The sequence below is a fragment of the Salvelinus sp. IW2-2015 genome, linkage group LG35 (assembly GCF_002910315.2).
Source record: "Salvelinus sp. IW2-2015 linkage group LG35, ASM291031v2, whole genome shotgun sequence".
Lineage (NCBI taxonomy): Eukaryota > Metazoa > Chordata > Actinopteri > Salmoniformes > Salmonidae > Salvelinus > Salvelinus sp. IW2-2015.
Genome location: NC_036874.1, coordinates 5,057,105 through 5,077,483, shown reverse-complemented (window position 1 = coordinate 5,077,483; position 20,379 = coordinate 5,057,105). Strand labels below are relative to the sequence as shown.

At 44.1% G+C, this 20,379-nt stretch overlaps 1 protein-coding gene across 1 annotated transcript in view; it reads right to left on the bottom strand.

The window, feature by feature from the left end:
- Window positions 1-1,735: 1,735 nt before the first annotated feature.
- Window positions 1,736-20,379, bottom strand: part of LOC111958641 (protein cordon-bleu-like) — a 62,503-nt gene continuing 43,859 nt past the window's right edge. Inside the window, 7 exon segments of the mRNA XM_070437277.1 lie at window positions 1,736-2,188; window positions 2,328-2,358; window positions 2,360-4,262; window positions 4,451-4,572; window positions 5,361-5,673; window positions 8,697-8,852; window positions 14,227-14,818. Coding sequence (XP_070293378.1) covers window positions 2,075-2,188; window positions 2,328-2,358; window positions 2,360-4,262; window positions 4,451-4,572; window positions 5,361-5,673; window positions 8,697-8,852; window positions 14,227-14,818 — 3,231 coding nt within the window. The 3' untranslated portion in view covers window positions 1,736-2,074.

Below are 20,379 nucleotides of genomic sequence, written 5' to 3'. Positions count from 1 at the left end.
CAAAGGTTAAAAGGCATTTCAAACAGCTTTGCAACTCTAAGTTAAGCTGTCACTAGCCTGGATCTACTTTAGCTCCTCTAACTAAATTTAACAGGTACAGTGGGGAGAACAAGTATTTGATACACTGCCGATTTTGCAGGTTTTCCTACTTACAAAGCATGTAGAGGTCTGTAATTTTTATCATAGGTACACTTCAACTATGAGAGACGGAATATAAAACAAAAATCCAGAAAATCACATTGTATGATTTTTAAGTAATTAATTTGCATTTTATTGCATGACATAAGTATTTGATACATCAGAAGCAGAACTTAATATTTGGTACAGAAACCTTTGTTTGCAATTACAGAGATCATACGTTTCCTGTAGTTCTTGACTAGGTTTGCACACACTGCAGCAGGGATTTTGCCCACTCCTCCTACAGATCTTCTCCAGATCCTTCAGGTTCGGGGCTGCGCTGGGCAATACGGACTTTCAGCTCCCTCCAAAGATTTTCTATTTGGGTTCAGGTCTGGAGACTGGCTAGGCCACTCCAGGACCTTGAGATGCTTCTTACGGAGCCACTCCTTAGTTGCCATGGCTGTGTGCTTCGTGTCGTTGTCATGCTGGAAGACCCAGCCACGACCCATCTTCAATGCTCTTACTGAGGGAAGGAGGTTGTTGGCCAAGATCTCGCGATACATGGCCCCATCCATCCTCCCCTCAATACGGGGCATCGTCCTGTCCCCTTTGCAGAAAAGCATCCCCAAAGAATGATGTTTCCACCTCCATGCTTCACGGTTGGGATGGTGTTCTTGGGGTTGTACTCATACTTCTTCTTCCTCCAAACACGGCGAGTGGAGTTAGACCAAAAAGCTCTATTTTGTCTCATCAGACCACATGACCTTCTCCCATTCCTCCTCTGGATCATCCAGATGGTCATTGGCAAACTTCAGACAGGCGGACATGCACTGGCTTAAGCAGGGGGACCTTGCGTGCGCTGCAGGATTTTAATCCATGACGGCGTAGTGTGTTACTAATGGTTTTCTTTGAGACTGTGGTCCCAGCTCTCTTCAGGTCATTGACCAGGTCCTGCCGTGTAGTTCTGGGCTGATCCCTCACCTTCCTCATGATCATTGATGCCACGAGGTGAAATCTTGCATGGAGCCCCAGACCGAGGGTGATTGACGCTCATCTTGAACTTCTCCATTTCTAATAATGTCGCCAACAGTTGTTTCCTTCTCACCAAGCTGCGCCATTGGCCTGTAGCCCATCCCAGCCTTGTGCAGGTCTACAATTTTATCCCTGATGTCCTTACACAGCTCTCTGGTCTTGGCCATTGTGGAGAGGTTGGAATCTGTTTGATTGAGTGTGTGGACAGGTGTCTTTTATACAGGTAACGAGTTCAAACAGGTGCAGTTAATACAGGTAATGAGTGGAGAACAGGAGGGCTTCTTAAAGAAAAACTAACAGGTCTGTGAGAGCCGGAATTCTTACTGGTTGGTAGGTGATCAAATACTTATGTCATGCAATAAAAGCAAATTAATTATTTAAAAATCATACAATGTGATTTTCTGGATTTTTGTTTTAGATTCCGTCTCTCACAGTTGAAGTGTACCTATGATAAAAATTACAGACCTCTACATGCTTTGTAAGTAGGAAAACCTGCAAAACGGCAGTGTATCAAATACTTGTTCTCCCCACTGTAGCTAAGAATAGAATCAGAACTCCCTTCAAACATTCCATTCTTTTTTTATCAAACCTAAATTCCACGTTATTGCCCTGAGAACCTGATTTAGTAATGCACATTTCTGAGATTCTACTGGTGAGCTGGGCAGGAACATTCTAGAGCTCACCACATCGGGCCTCCCTCACAACTACACATTTCCTCCTCTCATTTCACCATGTCCTTACATGAAAACAAACCACATCACATTCAAGGGGAACGCAAATAGACTCATATATAATAAACATAGTGCTGCTTGTTCTCCTGAAATGAGCTATTCACTGACATGCAACAGATCCTCTGTGCTACGTCAAGACATTGCAAAACCAATGCAAAACCCCGTCTGACTCTTGGCTTAAGCTTACCTTCTTAGCCCTGCAGAGTTACTTGGCCTCTAATGGCTGCCAGTAGGGCACATCGCTCATTCTCTTCCTCAACAAAGAACGATTTCTTCAAAGTGCTGCTTGCACTTGAGTCCGATATCTAGTCCCACAGGGAAAATCAGGGAAATTAGAAACCAAAACCCCACATTACACCCATTATAAGTAGCTGTAGACTTCCACTTAAAAAAATAAAAAAACAGTGATCTTTGTGAAGTTAGCATGACGGTCCTCCATCTCACCTTTCTAAGCCTCTCCTTCCATCCCACACTGGATGACCGACATCAGAGTGGTGTGTAGCGACGTGTCCATCTGGACCGACTTCATGATCACAGGTTTGAACTTCTTCACCGGCCCAAACAGACTGACCTGCTGGGGCTCTGGGAGGTTGTTGCTGGCAGCAGCTGCAGCCGATAGCGGTGGTTCAGGCTTCTTTGCCAGGGCTGGATGACCTTTGGGACCTACTGTCTCTGATCTGCTCTGTGCAGGTGGTMGACCCTGCGAGGGCCTGGAGACGGCAGGTACCTGTTTAGTGGGGGATTGTGGTGCTGGGGGTGTCATCGGTGTATGCTGTCTGGGACTGGGACTGTTGGACCCATGCTGCTTAGTGTTATTGGCCACTGTATCAGAGTCCAGTGACTTGGAGCTCCCTCCTCCACCTCGCAGGCTAGAACTGCTCCTATAACCACTCCGGTCCACTCCTTGCGTCGACTCACCAGAGACTACCTGTTTCTCTGCTGAGAGGTAGTCAGGGTAACATTTAGCACCGGCGTGATAGGATCCAGACCCAGAGCTGCTCTCCTTCTTCACTGGTACATTAGTAGATGTACCAGAGGACCGCTGTGGATTTACATGAAAGGATCGACCCTCTTTCTGATAGCCGTAACTGCCAGGTGGCTTTCTCACGGGGACAGACAACTCTGCTGTTACTTCTTGGATGTTGTCAGCTTTGGCCATGGTGGGCTTCACAACGTATTTAGCAATGGCAGAAGCTACGTACTGACTGGATGTTCTCCTGGACGGCTTGAGGAAAGAAAGGTTTCTCTTCTGATCTTGGAGAATACCAGTGTTCAATTTCATAGGCTGCTGCTGCTGCACAGGTGTCTCTGAAACTGGAACTGGGGCCTTGCCCTCTGCTTCCTGTGAGACGTCCTTTGTTACCTCAACAACATCTTTGCATGTTTCCTTAGGTGTCATCTTGGCTACAGGTTCACAGGCCTTAGGTGTTTCCTTGGCTGCAGGTGGGTCAGAGGCTACAACCCGTGGGGTGGTTTTAGGAACCTCAGGCTCTGGGCTCTGGGTCTTTGTGAAAGGGACAGGTCCTCTACTAGTGGGGACCGAAGGTGCAGAAGTGTCCTGCTTCTCCGTGGAGCTCCAGAAGGCTTTGGCTTTCCCCAGGAGTGGTGAGACGGAGTCATCTTTGTTGATCCCAGACTCAGAGGAACCGCCAAACTTGTTTCGGGCGATGGGCACTTTGACCATGTTACCCTGATCGTCAATTCTAATGGCACCTGTTGTCAGAGTGGCCGTGGCCTCTGCTGGCTTCTGAGGCTGGGTTGCAACTYKMGGCTTGGGAGGGACGATYGTGAATGTCTTCATACCYAATCGYGAGACTGGGCTACAMGTGATTTTKYTTTGTGKCTGGGAGGCAGRGTGGCCTCTATAGGTYGGAACCTCTTCCTCAGGGGACTTGGAATGGCTCTCCGGGACAGTGAGAGAGCTGTTGACAGGTGAGGCTTTCCTCTCAGCTCCATCAGCGGACTCCCGTCTTTTAACTTCAACTTTAGTCTTAGAGATCACTGCTGTATGGTCTTTCCGCATGGTGCCATTGGCAAGCTTCTTCCCTGGTGATTTGAGGCGCTGCGCGGGCTGTGGTTGAGCAGAGCTGACTTTGCTGGAGCCGTCAGACATACAGGCGTTGTTGTTTTTGTTCTGTATGCCACCAACACTTGAATGATGATGACTGTGGTTCAGGTCTTTATTGTCTGTTGTTTGAGAGCTACTCATTAGTGTGGCTTGGTGATCCGTCATGCTCTGTGTCTCGTAGTCCTCCAGGACTTCATCTATGGCTGTGACTGGGACCTCCATATCCACCACAGACACTGGGATATCATTGCTCTCAGTGGACATCACGTAGGGGTGCTCTTGCACTGAAACCGCATCTATGTGACTTATATCTAGTGGACATGGACAAATGAAAATACATGTGTTAGCCGGCCTGCTTACGGACTATACAACAAATATTTATTTTGGTCCTGTGCATCCATTGTGGTTTCCAGGATGTCTCCAGTATGTAAATCATGTGCATCTGATGGACAATAAAACATGTCCACACACATGAATTTGTGTTCTACTAAAAGCTCACTTGCTAGATCAGCATCCAGATCAGCCAGAGTCTGGTTGAGCTGAGCGGTGAGCTCTGGGTCCTCTTCATAGATGTCGTTTGTTTTGCCTGCTTTGTCGTTGTGGCTGATATCACTGCTGTGTCTAAGGGAGGAGGGGGTAATACAAGTTAAGTTTTAAACTGTTTTGCAGGTAGCATAAAAGGAGAACTCAAGTTAACTCAAAAATGTGAAAGTTACATTTAGATGATGGTGGAGTCTGCTGCCCTTTAAATATTTATTCATAGTACTTGTGTTTTCAAGTTTATATTTCTTTCACACTTAGTTCAAGGTGTTCACTGAGCATTCCTCTGTTTTATTCATGTGTTTATTTTCTAAACTAAAACGGCATGGGGGTTATATCCCTGCTCTTCTTGGCCAAGCCAAAGAGAACTTTCCTCCTGCAGACTAGGTAGAGCCTATTTTCCTGAGAAAACCCCCAGAGCCCTCACTTTAGAGCCCAGCAGATTTAAGTGACGCTGCAGACTTTGGAAGGTAGCCCCTTAGCTTCAACACATGTGGACTGCAGTGACTCAGTCAGGAAGCACTGTTGGCACAGTAAAACAGGCCTTTAAAAACAAGCRGGTGCAGWGACGTGCGAGACGTGAGATAGCTGACTAAATAGTGAGAGACGTGAGGCAGAACTGAGAACGAGGAGGGAGTTAGTAAATCATAGGGAGGATCTGACTCGTTGGTTGACTGGGCCATCTAAGACTAGGTACCCTTCCAATGAGAAAAGCAGCTTTAGCTAGGGTCTGCAACTAGTAGTAGTAAGTGCATAAGGGTAGGATAACTAAGAATGAATAATTGAAAAGCAGTGCTAAGTGTGCACCCTGAACATTGCTATGATAATGCAGTGAGCAGAGCAGATCAGTGGTAGCACAGCTACAGTACCTGTGTCTGGAGCCCCACGTGGCACAGCCCTCGTCACTATCACTAGAACAGTCCTTGGTGAGGGGATGGATCATGGGGTGAGAGGAGCCAGAAGAGCCCAGGGAGAGGCTCCCGTCAGGGGAGGTAGGGTGAGTGGTGTCAGAGACCGAGGGGGAGCTGACCAGGCCAGAGTCCTCAGCCATGCCCTCGGAGGCTGCATAGCCCTGGTCCTGGAAGCTGCCACTGCCACTGCTGCCCATGGATAAAGTCTCCTCCACCTCTATGTCTGGGGTCTGGGGTCCTGCCACAGAGAGCCGCCGAGAGTGCAGCCAAGCTGGGGTCCGGGTAGAGGGGTGGTAGACATGATCATCATCAACAACATAATCATCAGTATTATCAACTGACAGAAGAAAGCTGTATAATGAATCAAAATAAGCTAATCTAGTTGCAATGTTATCTGTGGTCTATTGAGAAGAACAGTTCACAGCAACAGCATGTGCATGAGAAAGGAGGGAAGCAGAGAGGGGGAAGAGTGAGAGAAATGTTATTATACAATGTTAGCTAGACATACATTCTGAGAGACACACACACTTGTGGCTCAATGAAACCTCTACGCTGATGGGCAGGCTTAAACATACCTTATGATCCTGTACTCAGTATTTGTCATGAACGATATTGACATGTTGCATCATATACTGTAGTCCTATGGTCTCCCACTTGGCTTTGGAGCAAAACATTTAGATTGTATAACGTCTCACTTATCATCAAGCCAAAAGCAGGAGCATTAATGTATATGTTCCATTTATTAGGTTTACAGTATTATCCAGCCAGCATGCAGAGCACATCACTGAGAAGTCGTTAGAGAGATGATTTAAAGCCACCTAGCCCCTGAGTGACCTTGGCTCCAGTGTGTCTGTGTCTCTGTGTGTGTGTGTGTGTGTGTGTGTCTGTGTCTGTGTGTGTGTGTGTGTGTGTGTGCTGGGCCTGTCAACTTCAGGCAGAGCTGTAATGGTGAAGAGAGCCTGTTCCTGGAGATCCAGTGACTCACAGAGTGGCCCTCCCAACCCTTTCCCAGCACTGGCTTAGTCATGCCAGCTGCGACCACAGCCAGCACACACACTCTCCCTAATCACCAGACACACACTGACTTTACCCAAAACAGCCAAAAACACTCTCGCACAAAACCTCAAGCACATGCACAGTATATCCCTATCCAAAACAAAATCTGACACAAACATGAACTCATGCTTGCTCCCATCACATAAACCCAAACCATGCACAAACCAAGTCAAGACTCTCTGGCAGTAACTCTCTGTGCCAGTAACACTCTCACCCACATCCAGTCATAGACATCTATCATCTCTCTATCCACAACATACTGAAACACACTAAGCCCCATTACCAGCACACACAGAACAAAATCCCAATCACAAATAATTTCCTCATGGCCTCAATAAACAAGTGGTCTTTAAAGTCTTTAATGTTAAATGAAATGATAAAATATTAATGTTTTCATGCTTGTCCATTTCAAGGAAATCCTTTATGTCAATGACCTGTCATGCTAATTTTGCACTTGTGATGATAAACATGTTTTTAAAGTGCTTTTTTATACAATATAACACAATTAAAAACCCATATGAATGCTGATATTAACAAAGGCACTTAAAGGAGGGCTGAATATCTGGATAGGCCAATACAGAAGAGTTATTTATTTCACTCACACATCCAACTTAAAAGCTAAAAACATGTAAACAAGAGTGTCTTCTATATAGCTATCATAACTTCTCACCACTGATATGTTGTCGCAGGGAAGCTGCTTCTCACAAACCCACTAATACTAACCAATGTCCCAGGAGTTCATCTCAAAAAAAGGATGAACCCTCCACATAAAAAGGGTCATTGATTTATTGGTCACTCCTTAATGGAGACAACCAATCAGCATGCAGAGAAACAACAGCCTGGTTTCTAGATACTAACCATTACAAACACTAAGCAATAATATAGAAACCTATACCACCAGCATCAAATCATTGATTTGGAGATATCGTATGACTTTCCTTATACCCTCATTTCAAAATGTCTCCATCAATCACTCCACACTCAATACATGTATGGCTATCTCATCTGCACTTAAACAGCCTACTAAACACGCACATCCCTGTCCCCATCAGCCCTCACACATCACTCTCCTCTTAGTTCTCTACCGTACCAACCACTGTATAACTAGCTGGAATACAAAACGGCTTATACTGTATATACAGACATTTATAAAAACAAGCCACAAACACAAGGAAAAGGAAGCCACATTCCACAAGAGAGGGATTTGAAAGTGTAGAGATGGGAAAGAAAGTCAGTTCAAGGGGCAGTTCTAAGAACAGAATAAGAAGGATGGAAGGAGCAGAGGTCCAGCAGGCAGAGACGAAGGTGTAGAAGAAGCGAGGGAGGAGAGGAAGACAGTGAGAGGACGGCAGGCCAGAGAAGTCTGTCTGTCTGTTCACCGAGGCTTGGAGAACGGGAAACGGACAGGGGCACAGCAGTAGACTGTGGAGGGGAGAGGCAGAGAGAGGGAAAAGAAGACATGAGATAGAACTAGGACAGGGTAGATAAAGGTGTTCTGGAGCCCTGGAGAAAGAAGTTGCCGCTATCGCAGCCTGACAACAGAAACAGAAAATCACAACCTTTTACAGACAACAGGAGATAAAAAAAAACATGGGATGAAAACCTCACAGGTTGATTAATATTGCGTCTTAAATGGCACACTATTCCCTATATAGTGCACTACTTTTGAACAGAGCCCTATAGGCCCTGGTCAAAAGAAGAGCATTATATAGAGAATAGGTTACCATTTGGGATTACAAGGAACTTTACTGTCACAACTGACTTTCAGCATTGGGCTCAGCTGGCCTGTCTGTTATAAAGGCGGCCTCATAACTGTTTAACTGACTGCAAAAGAGATGAACCACGTGGCAAGCCTGGATAGAATGTCCACATGAGCCGGACTACACATTAAGAGGGAAAACTGTGATACACACAGAGATTGATTTCAACATTTTAGTCATTTAGCAGAAGCTCTGATCCAGAGCAACTTARAGTAGTTAGTGCATACATTTTCATACTTTTTATTTTATATTGTACTGGTCCCTTCTGGGACTCAAACCCACAACCTTAGCATTGCAAGCACCATGCTCTACCAACTGAGCCACCCGGGACATTCAACATTCAACCATGAAGTTCAGGGAGGGAAGCAGCACTGAAAAAGGAGAGGAGTTAGAGGAAGACATGAAGGTTGGAAGGAGAGTGGTTGTCTTCCGGAGGGAAAGGCAGTCCAATAGAGGTCAGCTGGGATGAGAGACCTACACTGAGGGGCCTCCTCCATGTGGCTCTCTGGTGAGGCATCGGGGAAGTCTGGGTCTGAGGGAGGGGGAGGGTACGGCGGGGGTGAGGGGATGACTAACTGGGGGAGCTCCCGTACTGGGGTTCGCAGAGGTTTGAGTGGCACTGGACGCTCAGCACCTAAAGAAAAGGAAGGATGCAGCAAGCACTGGGTGTTAGAAGAGGGGAAATCAATAGGCTTGAGAAAGTTTCATTGAAAAACACGAGTTCTGTATGATCATTAAAATAAATAAAAAACAGGAAATACAACTGTTAAAAATAATATTGCTTTGTTCATCATACTGTGCAGAATGAAATAACTTTTATTGATTTTTTTACATTAAACAATAAGCAAAATACACAAGGCAATCAATGAATGGCTACARTAACAAATTACTGAAAGCTGCTTATAACTGCTTAATGTATTTTGGAAAGTACAGTAAAGCTACTCGCTTGAAGGGAAGCTTCTCAGTGGCAATTGTGTTGCTTGCTGATCAGAGTCTCTAATCAGAGCCCCTTAAACAGAGCAGAGCAGAGATAACATCAGACTCTACACTCCAGACTCCAGCTAGGGGAGATAGAAATGGAGCTTCACAAAACACTCCAGGCCAGGGCCGGACTACCCCAGTTGGGGCCCGTTTTAGAAAAACAGATTTGTTTTTTTAGGAAAACAGCTAACTTCCTGCATTTCAACACATTTTATGTCAAAATAATTTTAAGTTTGGTAAAGCTATTCTACACATTTTGTCATGAGGCTCTGAGAATATGTTGCAATTTTAAAGCAAATTTCCTGCAATTCCACACTTTTTGTCATGGGTCAGAGAAAAATGTTGCCGCTTGATAGCTAATCTCATGCTGTTCACATTTTGCCATGAGGCTGAGAGAAAATGTTGCAGTTTTAACCTTTTCACCTGTGAGTTCCAAATATCTCTAACGGTCGCCCCAGCGTGAGTTGTTTTATGCACCTGATGTCAGAATGCACTGTTCCAAAATGCGATTGATGTCAATTTCAAATTACTTTCTAACAAGTTTTATTTTCTAACAACAGTTTGAGTTGAGGTGTGTTCCGCCTCCTCATTAATTCACATAAAAGTAACACATTTCACTGTAGCAGACAATTTATGTTTGAGGCTTTACTGAGCCGGACAAACCTCACCTCCCCAGTGTTTCCACAGATCAAATATGCAGATATTTGCGCAGTGTTACACAAACTTTTTCCCCCTGGCACATTTTCTGGCTGGCGCTCGCATTGCATTCATTGTTGTTTTCCTTACAAATAATAACTTTGGACATATGTGTGTTCCTATCAAAGTAAGTGCCTTATTTTCTGTATATCGTGTTGTCTTTTCTAATGCAGCATACAGTATATGTATGTATTGAGCATAATGTATTTACAGTTTTATTCACGTTTTCAAGTATTGGTGACAAGTAATGCATTCCGATTATTGCATAGATTGTAATGGACACCTTTGATGTATGTAAAATACTTTTTTGAAGGTTGTACTGATTATGATGAGCTAATGCTAAGCTATTTGCCAGCTATGTGTGATGCCATGTTTGTTGACATTATACAATGCATTCTGTGTGTCACGTAAACATCTGTCAGACAAAATATGTTATAATGAGGAGAAGGAATGGTTCACAAATCTTTCGAATAACCTTCTGGAAGTGAATGAAGGGAGGTGAATGATCATAAACAACACAACCCCTTCAACATGCATACTGCAAACAGACCAAACTTATCTTGCCTCCTCTTATTATCTTTGGTTGACGCGAAAAAACAAAACAGGGTGGCGTGCACACACTACCCATCGTCGGATTACATTAGATTTTCAGAAAGTGTTTTACTCAATTATTTAGATCAATGGTGAGCTCACCCTTGATGTGATGAATTGTAAATAGTTATCTCTAGGGGGTTCCAATTCACATTGTGGTTTCTGTTAGCTAAATATGACTGCTTGTGTTACGTCAAATCTTTCCTCTGTTAGCACTAGGACTAATGTAGCCTATATTTTCCGGTTTGGATGATTGTYTTARGCTGTCGCTACTTCTGTGAATGTCTGAACATTGCATCCAACAATAAACTGGTCACATTCAGGACATAACTTTGTAAGGACTGTGTTTGTGCAAAATGTTTCTGTGAAAAKCAGTGTAGCCTGCTCAAACACTGACTGTTGCATCAATCGAAACATCCAGGGAGTTTCAGAACAGTAGGCCACTTAACAAAACAAGAATCTCCATATCTGGTGTTTTTTGTAGCAGTGTATAATCAAAATTAGTCAACAGTTGACTATAGATTTTCTGAATATTGTRATCTTGGATTTCCATATTAAAAGGGAGTCTGCTTTGACTCATATCAGTGATCACATACATAGTATGAGCACACAGCGGCAGTAAACTCAGAGAAACATTCAGAGAAATCTGACAGAAAGACTGATGGCAATGGGTGGACTGGAGCTGAACGGCATGCCACGGGGGTGTAACTGTATGTTGGTCCTAAATAGCACCCCATTACCTATATAGTGCACTACTTTTGACCTGGGCCCATAGGGCTCTTGTCATAAATAGTGCCCTATAAGGGAATAGGGTGCCATTTGGGATAAAACCAGTAACAGGCTGATGTAATGGCAGCCAGTGCTGAGCGATGTGAGCAATATGTCAAAGTATGCCTCACGCATCCCTTACTCAGCAGCTGATGGACTGCATTGAGTAGAGCTAGCCGTGGGAGTGACTGACTCTGTGCCTCAGCCCCTTTAGATGATTGACTGTGTTCCAGGTGTGACAGCTAGCGCCACAAAAATATATGTACCGCCCACAGCAGATTAAGATGAGAGATTCCCTATTGTCAGCACACTGAAGATAAACTAAGACGTAGGGTAAGAAACACACCCTTCAGAGGCTAACAGATGACCTACAGGCCCTTTAAAAACACTGAGGGGACATGTGCACGTGCGCACACACACAGCACAATGGGTGGGTGGATCGATTGAAACAGCCCCAATTGAGTGGGTTAATCTCKGTTTTTTTACCAGACAGAAAATGTATTTTAAGATGAGAATCAACGACCGAAAAACCACCTATTAGAAATAGAGCCTCTGTGCCTGAGCCAAACATTTAAAATTGGGTTGAGGGCCTGTTTTTTCACTATGATGTGAGAGAGAAGAAGCAGAGCAGAGAGAGAGAGAGACAGACGAGAAGAGGAAAAGAGCACAGAGGAGCAGTGTGCCATGTGAGAGAGGAGAGAGATATCTGGGTTGCACTATTCCTGCTAACAGAGCCAGGTTCTTTCTCTCCACACAGCTGGAGAGGCAGGAAACAACTGCGCTCACACACATTATAGAACATAAACAATGATTATCTTTAGCCCACAGGGGTTAAATAATGGGAAACATCTAAAATCCCTGTAGTACATCATCCCTAATTGATGCGTGTCATCTATTTATTTTACAGACTGTACAACCGATGATATGCAACCATAAATATACAACTCCAGATCAGAACATAATGATTTGTTTTGTTATATTTTGGGSAAGTCTAGTTGTTCTGCCTTGTGAGCAACAGATAGGTCTGTGGTTCTGACAGGGTCTTCCCAGCACAAGTCTATTAGATAGGTCTGTGGTTCTGACAGGGTCTTCCCAGCAGAAGTCTAATAGANAAGTCTACTAGATAGGTCTGTGGTTCTGACAGGGTCTTCCCAGCAGAAGTCTAATAGATAGTGCTGTCGGTCTGACAGGGTCTTCCCAGCAGAAGTCTATTTGTTCTGCACAGTGTCTTGGGAGTAGCGGAGGGGAGGGAGGCACACCCAGGTCTATAAATCAACTCCCCAGAGCTGTCTGTTTTAAGTGCGTCCACTGCACTAAACACTTCATCCCTCAACCTCTCTCATCCTCTCCAAGCTAAATAAATCTTGTCCACTTCAACCAGTTTCAAGAAAAGGCATGGAGGGTAAAGCAATCGATATAACTCTAGTCTTGTGCATGTTGCTCCCTTGTTAGATTAGGTAGCACAGTGATTATTTTAGGTTGGAGAAATGTCATATTCTACACTACAGTGCATCAATAGGAATAGCGAGGCTAATAGCAATGCTATTTCACCTGGTTTACTGAGGAAAGATTGTACAAAACGTAAGGCATTCAATCAAATCTGCAGCACTGCAATCCCGGCCAACTCCTGTCCTGTGACATAGGGGTTATTTAGTTTATGCTGCCTTGGGTCCCTACTGGCTAAATGACTGTACAGGTWTCATGTCTACCACCAGCGACTCAGTTCAGGTTGAGGGGAACCCGTTATAGTGAAAAGTGGTAGCAGTGCAACAATCCTTGAGGGTGTTCTCCAATTGGGTTAAACCATTTGGGTGAGATCATTAAGTGGGTGGGGTTATATCCTGCCAGTTTGGCCCTGTCCGGGTGTATCATCGGATGGGGCCAGAGTGTCTCCTGACCCCTGCTGTCTCAGCCTCCAGTATTTYTGCTGCAGTAGTTTATGTGTCGGGGGGCTGGGGTCAGTTTATTATATCTGGAGTACTTCTCCTGTCTTATCCGGTGTCCTGTGTGAATTTAAGTATGCTCTCTCTAATTCTCTCTTTCTTTCTTTCTTTCTTTCTTTCTTTCTTTCTTTCTTTCTTTCTTTCTTTCTCTCTCTCTCTCTCTCGGAGGACCTGAGCCCTAGGACCATGCCTTAGGACTAGCTGGCATGATGACTCCTTGCTGTCCCCAGTCCACCTGGCCGTAGAGACCACCTGGCGGTAGAGATACTCTTAATGATCGGCTATGAAAAGCCAACTGACATTTACTCTGAGGTGCTGACTTGTTGCACCCTTGACAACTACTGTGATTATTATTATTTGACCATGCTGGTCATTTATNTCAACCTCTCTCATCCTCACCAAGCTAAATAAATATTGTCCGCTTCAACCCGTTTCAAGAAAAGACACAATCGATATAACTCTAGTCTTGTGCATTTTGTTCCCTTGTTAGATTAGGTAGTACAGGGATTCTTTTAGGATGGAGAAATGTCAAATTCTACACTACAGTGCATCAATAGGAATAGTGAGGCTAATAGCAATGCTATTTCACCTGGTTTACCGAGGACAGATTGTACAAAACGTAAGGCAATCAAATCTGCAGTGCTGCAATCCCGGCCAACTCCTGTCCTATGACGTGGGGGTTATTTAGTTTATGCTGCCTTGGGTCTCTACTGGCTAAATGTCTGTACAGGTATCATGTCTACCACCAGCAACTCAGTTCAGGTTGAGGGGAACCTGTTATAGTGAAAAGCGGTAGTAGTGCAACAATTCTTGCGGGTGTTCTCCAATTGGGTTAAACCATTTGGAGGAGATCATTAAGGAGCCTACCTAGGCAAGGGTTGCTACACCGTTATATGACTGCTATGACTAAGCACGTTCTGTCCCTTCATCTACCGCTGAACACTGTGACTGGAACAGCCTGCGGGTTGACGGGGAAGAGAACTCAATCGGCCTCTTTACATTGACTATATGTGTACTGATGATACTGACCCATGGCACTGTGTCTGTTGTTCTCTTTCTCGTCTAGTTTCAGGCCAAGAGCAGACTCTCCTCTGGTCTCCTCCGGTGTGGTGCTGCGGGACGAGTCGGGGGTGGGCTTGACCTTGTCAGTACTGCTGCTGGGGGCGGAGTCAACCTTTTCAACCTTGCTGGTAGGGGCGGAGTAAGAGGCGACATTGACCATAGTCTTGCTCCTGGGGCCGGTGTCAACCTTGCTGGGGGAGGAGTCTCGGGAGGAGTCAGCCATGGCAGCAATGCTGCTGGGGGTGGAATCAGGGCCGGGCTTGGACACATCAGCTCTGCTAGAGGCGGAATCAGAGTCGGCCATTGAGGTGTCAGCGACAGAGGTGCCGGCGGCGACCCCACTACTGCTACTGCTGTAGACAGACACATTGCTCAGCTCAGAGCCAGAGTCCTCCTCCGCAGGCAGGCTGGGGGTAGGCGAGCTGGGGGCTGGGGAGGGAGAGGGGGCCATCTGGACAGAGGTGAGAGGTGCTGGGGTGCTAGGAGCTGGGGTGACAGAGGTAGCAGGGGGTGCCGGGGCCTTCCTCTTCCTCAGTGTACTCTCTGAGTCAGGAGCCACCTGAAAGAGAGCGAGAGAGAGAATGAGTCTTGGGCTGAACAACTCCCCCTAGCCGTGACAATATACCCTATAAATAAATTATTCTTGGACATCATCACTACTCATTATCATTATTAAAAGGTGCACTACGCAAAATCACGCCGCCATTTCCTGGCTGCTAAAATTCTAATAGTTCACCTAATTTCAATTTATGTTACAAAACAGGCAATCATTGTGTAGAAAATCATTGTACTATCTAAACCGTTGTGAAATATCTTTTCCATAACCAAAAATATTGTATTTCCAGCAGTTTGAAGCTGGTGTACAAAACCAAAAGTAAAAAACGCAAAAACAAAACTTAAGAATGGGAAGCATAGAAATAGAGCACATAGAACAGATCAAATGCTTGTTAGACTTACTTTCAATGAGAATGACATAACTAACATTTCTATGTGAATTTGGTCAGATCGCCAAAAAGTTACATATTATTGCTGCCTTATACAACAAAACAATGTGTGACTCATTTAATCTGAACATATCCTCTGATCCTGGAGGCATGGAGATAAAAACACTTTGAAACGTGTTTGGTAGCCACTTCAAATCTTTTCATGGGAATCAAATCAAATCAAGCTATATTTATATAGCACATTTCAGACATGAATGCAACGCAGGGCGCTTCACAGGAAAATACATTAATAAAAAACAATGAAAATAAAAACAAATATTTACTACACAACAAACATAAGTGGATAGAAACTAAAGAACAATAAAAACTGAACACTAAAAAAGCATCCTAAGGAAAAGGTGTGTTTAAGGTGTGTTTTAAGATCTCTTTTAAATATGTCCACAGTTTCAGCCCGCCTCATGTTCTCTATCAGGCTATTCCAGAGGCTGGGGGCATAGTCACTAAAGGCTACCGCTTCATTTAAAAGGCCAGTGCCAGAGGACCTGAGGGACCTACTGGGTAGATAGCATGTCTGACATGTATTGGGGTGCACAATCATGGATTGATTTAAAAACCAATAGAAGAATATTAAAATTAATTCTAAAACTCAGAGGCAGCCAGTGCAGAGACTTTATAACCGGTGTAATGTGGGCTCTCCGTCTGGTCTTGGGCAGTACCCATGTTGCAGCATTCTGTATGTTTTGCAGTTGACCAGTGACTTTCTTGGGTAGACCAGACAGGAGAGCATTACAGTAGTCAAGCCTGCTTGTAACAAAAGCATGGATGAGTCTCTGTATCAGCCTGAAATAGAAACGGCCGCACCTTTGGCAATGTTCCTCAGGTGGTAAAAAGCTATTTGTCACATTCTTAATGTGTGATTCGAAATTTAGATCAGAATCGAACATGACCCATAGATTTTTTTTTACCTGGTGTTTTCTTTGTTGCCCATGAATCCTATTTGACCGTAATGTTGTGTGTGACCTAAAGCTTTACATTGATCAAAAAAGGTGTTGTGTGAGTTTGGGCGCATAAGCCTCATCTCGAAATAGTTGTGATAGGAGAAAACTGAGGATGGATAAACAACATTGTAGTTACTCCACAATACTAATCTAATTGACTGGTTGAAAAGAAGGAAGCCAGTACAGAATACAAATATTTCATAACATGCATCCTGATTTCAACAAGGCAATAAAGTAATACTTCAAAAAAGGTGGAAAAGCAACATTAAAACTTCAATTCTAAAATAGTCATTCATTTTTTGCCCTAAATACAAAATGTTATGTTTGGGATAAATCCAATACAACACATACATTTTTTAGCCCTTTTTCTCACCAATTTCGTGGTATCCAAATTGGTAGTTACAGTCTTGTCTCATCGCTGCAACTCCCGTATGGACTCGGGAGAGGCGAAGGTCAAGAGCCGTGCATCCTCCGAAACATAACCCAACCAAGCCACATTGCTTCTGGACACAATGCCCCACTTAACCTGGAAGCCAGCCACACCAATCTGCCTAGAAGGTCAGCATACCGGAGTCGCCTCTTCACTGTTAACGTTGAGACTGGTGTTTTGCGGGTACTATTTAATGAAGCTGCCAGTTGAGGACTTGTGAGGCGTCTGTTTCTCAAACTAGACACTCTAATGTACTTGTCCTCTTGCTCAGTTGTGCACCGGGGCCTCCCACTCCTCTTTCTATTCTGGTTAGAGCCAGTTTGCGCTGTTCTGTGAAAGGAGTAGTACACAGCGTTGTATGAGATCTTCAGTTTCTTGGCAATTTCTCGCATGGAATAGCCTTCATTTCTCAAAACAAGAATAGACTGACAAGTTTCAGAATAAAGTTACTTGTTTCTGGCCATTTTGAGCCTGTAATTGAACCCACAAATGTTGATGCTCCAGATACTCACCTAGTCTAAAGAAGGCCAGTTTTATTGCTTCTTTAATCAGAACAACACATTAAATATTTAATGTGTGTGACAGCACCGATCAAGTTCGTAAAGAACAAAATTACTATATATMTTCATCAGCCTCAACTCTATTTGTGTGTGTGCAACGTGTGCAAATATGGTACAAAGGTGAAGTAAAAAACTCAATAAGCCAGGCCTCCACTACAGAGACCATATATATGGAAAGACAGCACACGTTCTATCCTTGCAAATGGCATCCTCTGTGACAGCCCCATTGAGGGCGATCTCCATTTTAAAGTAGTCATCCAGAGCCCTCTATCTTCATGGCAGAGACAGACAGCCATTACCCTGGTATTAATATTCACTCTACCACTGACAGACTAGCTCCCCATGCTCCCTCATCTTACATGCTCCATTAGATCCACAAAGTTGACCTGACACAACTCACTGTCTCAAAACTATCCAGTAAACGTATGGTCCAAAGAGAAATATTCACCACTTTCTAAAGTGTGTGTGCAAATGGTTTATATTGCTGTCGTTATGTTTCCAACATATATATCAGATTTAGACGGGAGCTAAACCATTGCCACGCAGGGTTGTTAAATATACTAAGCAAGGGAAGCTTTGGTCTCCYTTTGGCCAAACTTATGTACATGTTCCCCAGACTTAAATTGGCTCCTCTAAATCCCAAAGCACACCACTCAGCCACTTTAAACCGTACTCCATAGCTGAGCAACACAATCAATTCCCTTGGTATGTTTACACTCCAGTACAACTGTAGTATGGAGCATTCATAGAGAATGGCCTCATTACAGTCTGTGAGAGGACGCCGTCGCTTCGTTCAGCTGCACTGTATTGTCTTTCACTTTGAAGAGCAACCAATCAGTCACACATGTGCACCCACATGGTCATGCACACATACGTACACATACGTACACACACATCCATCTTCATATCCCATTCAGTCCTCCATTACAGATTCAACTTTGCCCCACATGCTATGGTATGCCAGAGACCGACAAGTATGAACGGTGGTGTGATGGTGGAGTTGGTGGAGGTGCATACACAGTTCAGGGAGTTTACGCAACTCTACCTCTGTAAAGAAGTGCAAGGTGGCGGGCGGTAAGTAACACAGTGCTGTAACCACAATGACTCAATCCCAGAGAAACACCACATGTCTTTTCTTAGAATATAAAAATAAAAAGGACATTCTGACTTACTTCAACCACGTTCAAGGAATAAAATAAAAAAAGTTTTGACAAATCATTTTTTATGGCTTGTTGCTACTTTCATCGCATTTTCAAGCCTGAGGTGATTTTCCARGAGCCATGCCCAAACTGCTGTGCACTCTCTCACCCAGTCAGACTTGCCTACCTACCACTTGCACAACTCATCTCCCAGCTCTACTAACTCTATATCACAGACTGTATCAAATCACATTTACTATACACTGATATGCTGCCACTCAATGCTATCATTCAGTCAAATATGTCTATAGCTTTTCTACCCCCTAATCCTGCAGGAATGCTAGCTCACTCCTTAATGGTTGATTTGGTCTATGTCCCAAATGGGACCCATAGTGCACTACGTTAGACTAGAGCTCTATGGGCCATGGTCAAAAGTAGTGCACTATTAAGTGAATAGGGGGATGCAGGCTCAGTCCCCTGGCTGCCAAAGCTCCAGCTTTTGAATTACTCAATACAGCACACCACTCCAGAGCTGGCACAGTGAATTTAGAGGCTCTTTATGGTCAGACCACACACAGAAAAACGTGCACGCTTGCTTACACACACACACGTGCATCTGTAAGTACGTGCACACACATACACCGATTTGAAAGTAAAAGTATATCAGTGCTCATGGCATAAGTCCACTTCAAATAGAGAACCAATGTACTACTGTAGACGAAGTGTGGACTAATCTGCCAACTGTAGTGAAAACATTCCATTATATCTTTATCAGTGCTGGATATTACTTTGTCTGCTAAGGTTAAGATTACATTCCAACATAAAACCACAACAAAGCCTAGGTTTTTTGTCATTCTTTGAGGTACAAAARAATTCTTTCAAAAACTTAACTGTGAGACTGTGATTTGGAAATAATAATGATTTAAATGTGAACATAAACACAAAACACAGCTCCAAACAAGCCCCATTATCTCCAACAGGAGGAGAGAAGCCCATTAGAGCCAACATAACATGGTGAACAAAAAACAACATTCCCCACAACATTTCTGTGAGAAGACGCCACCACTACTTCATTAGATTTACACACACACACACACACCACACACACACACACACACACACACACACACACACACACACACACACACACACACACACACCACACACACACACACACACACACAGACAGAGAGGATGGTAGACTACACAGTTCCAGTGGGCTGTTTGTTTTGGCATTAGGGGCCTCTTCCTTTGTTCCTGAGAACACAACGTTTTCTTCCTTAGGAAAGAGGAAAGGAGCATGATAGAGAGACTCCCAAATGGAACCTATCCCCTATATCAGTGTTTCCCAACCCTGGTCCTTGAGTGTCCCAACAGTACACGTTTTCATTGTAGCCCTGGACAAACACACTTCATTCAACTCATTGAGGTCTTGATGATTATTTGACAAGTTGAATCTGGTGTGCTTGTCCAGGGTTACAATAAAAATGTGTACTGTTGGGGGTACTCGAGAACCAGGGTTGGGAAACACTTATCTATATAGTGCCCTACTTTTGACCAGGGCTCTGGTCAAAAGTAGTGTACTATATAGGGAATAGGGTGTCATATGGGATACACACTAAATCGGCACTCAAAACTATTAGAGCTGCCCATGCTTCTGTTTGCCACTTATTTTAAATCACACTGTTCCACAGCCTGTCACACTGAAACATCCACAGTGTTGCCTATACATACACTAGCAAGTTTGCATGAAGTGAAACAAGACAACCTAAAATAAACTGCATGGCCTTAAGTGATAGAATATCATTTACAAAGGAAATGGAGGTTGTCAGCAGATGGGCTGAAAAACCAAGGTAGGCCACTTGAATAGCTCAATTCAGAGAGGCGTTGAGTAAGTTAAGGCTTCCGCACCAACCATTCTCACTCTAACTCATGTTCTGCAGCCACATGGTTTACTTGCGTAGCAATCATGTAGGCCTAACTGAGGGATTGCAAACATATGACTCAGATCACAAGCTTCCTCTTAAAGGCATCATGTGTGACCTTCAA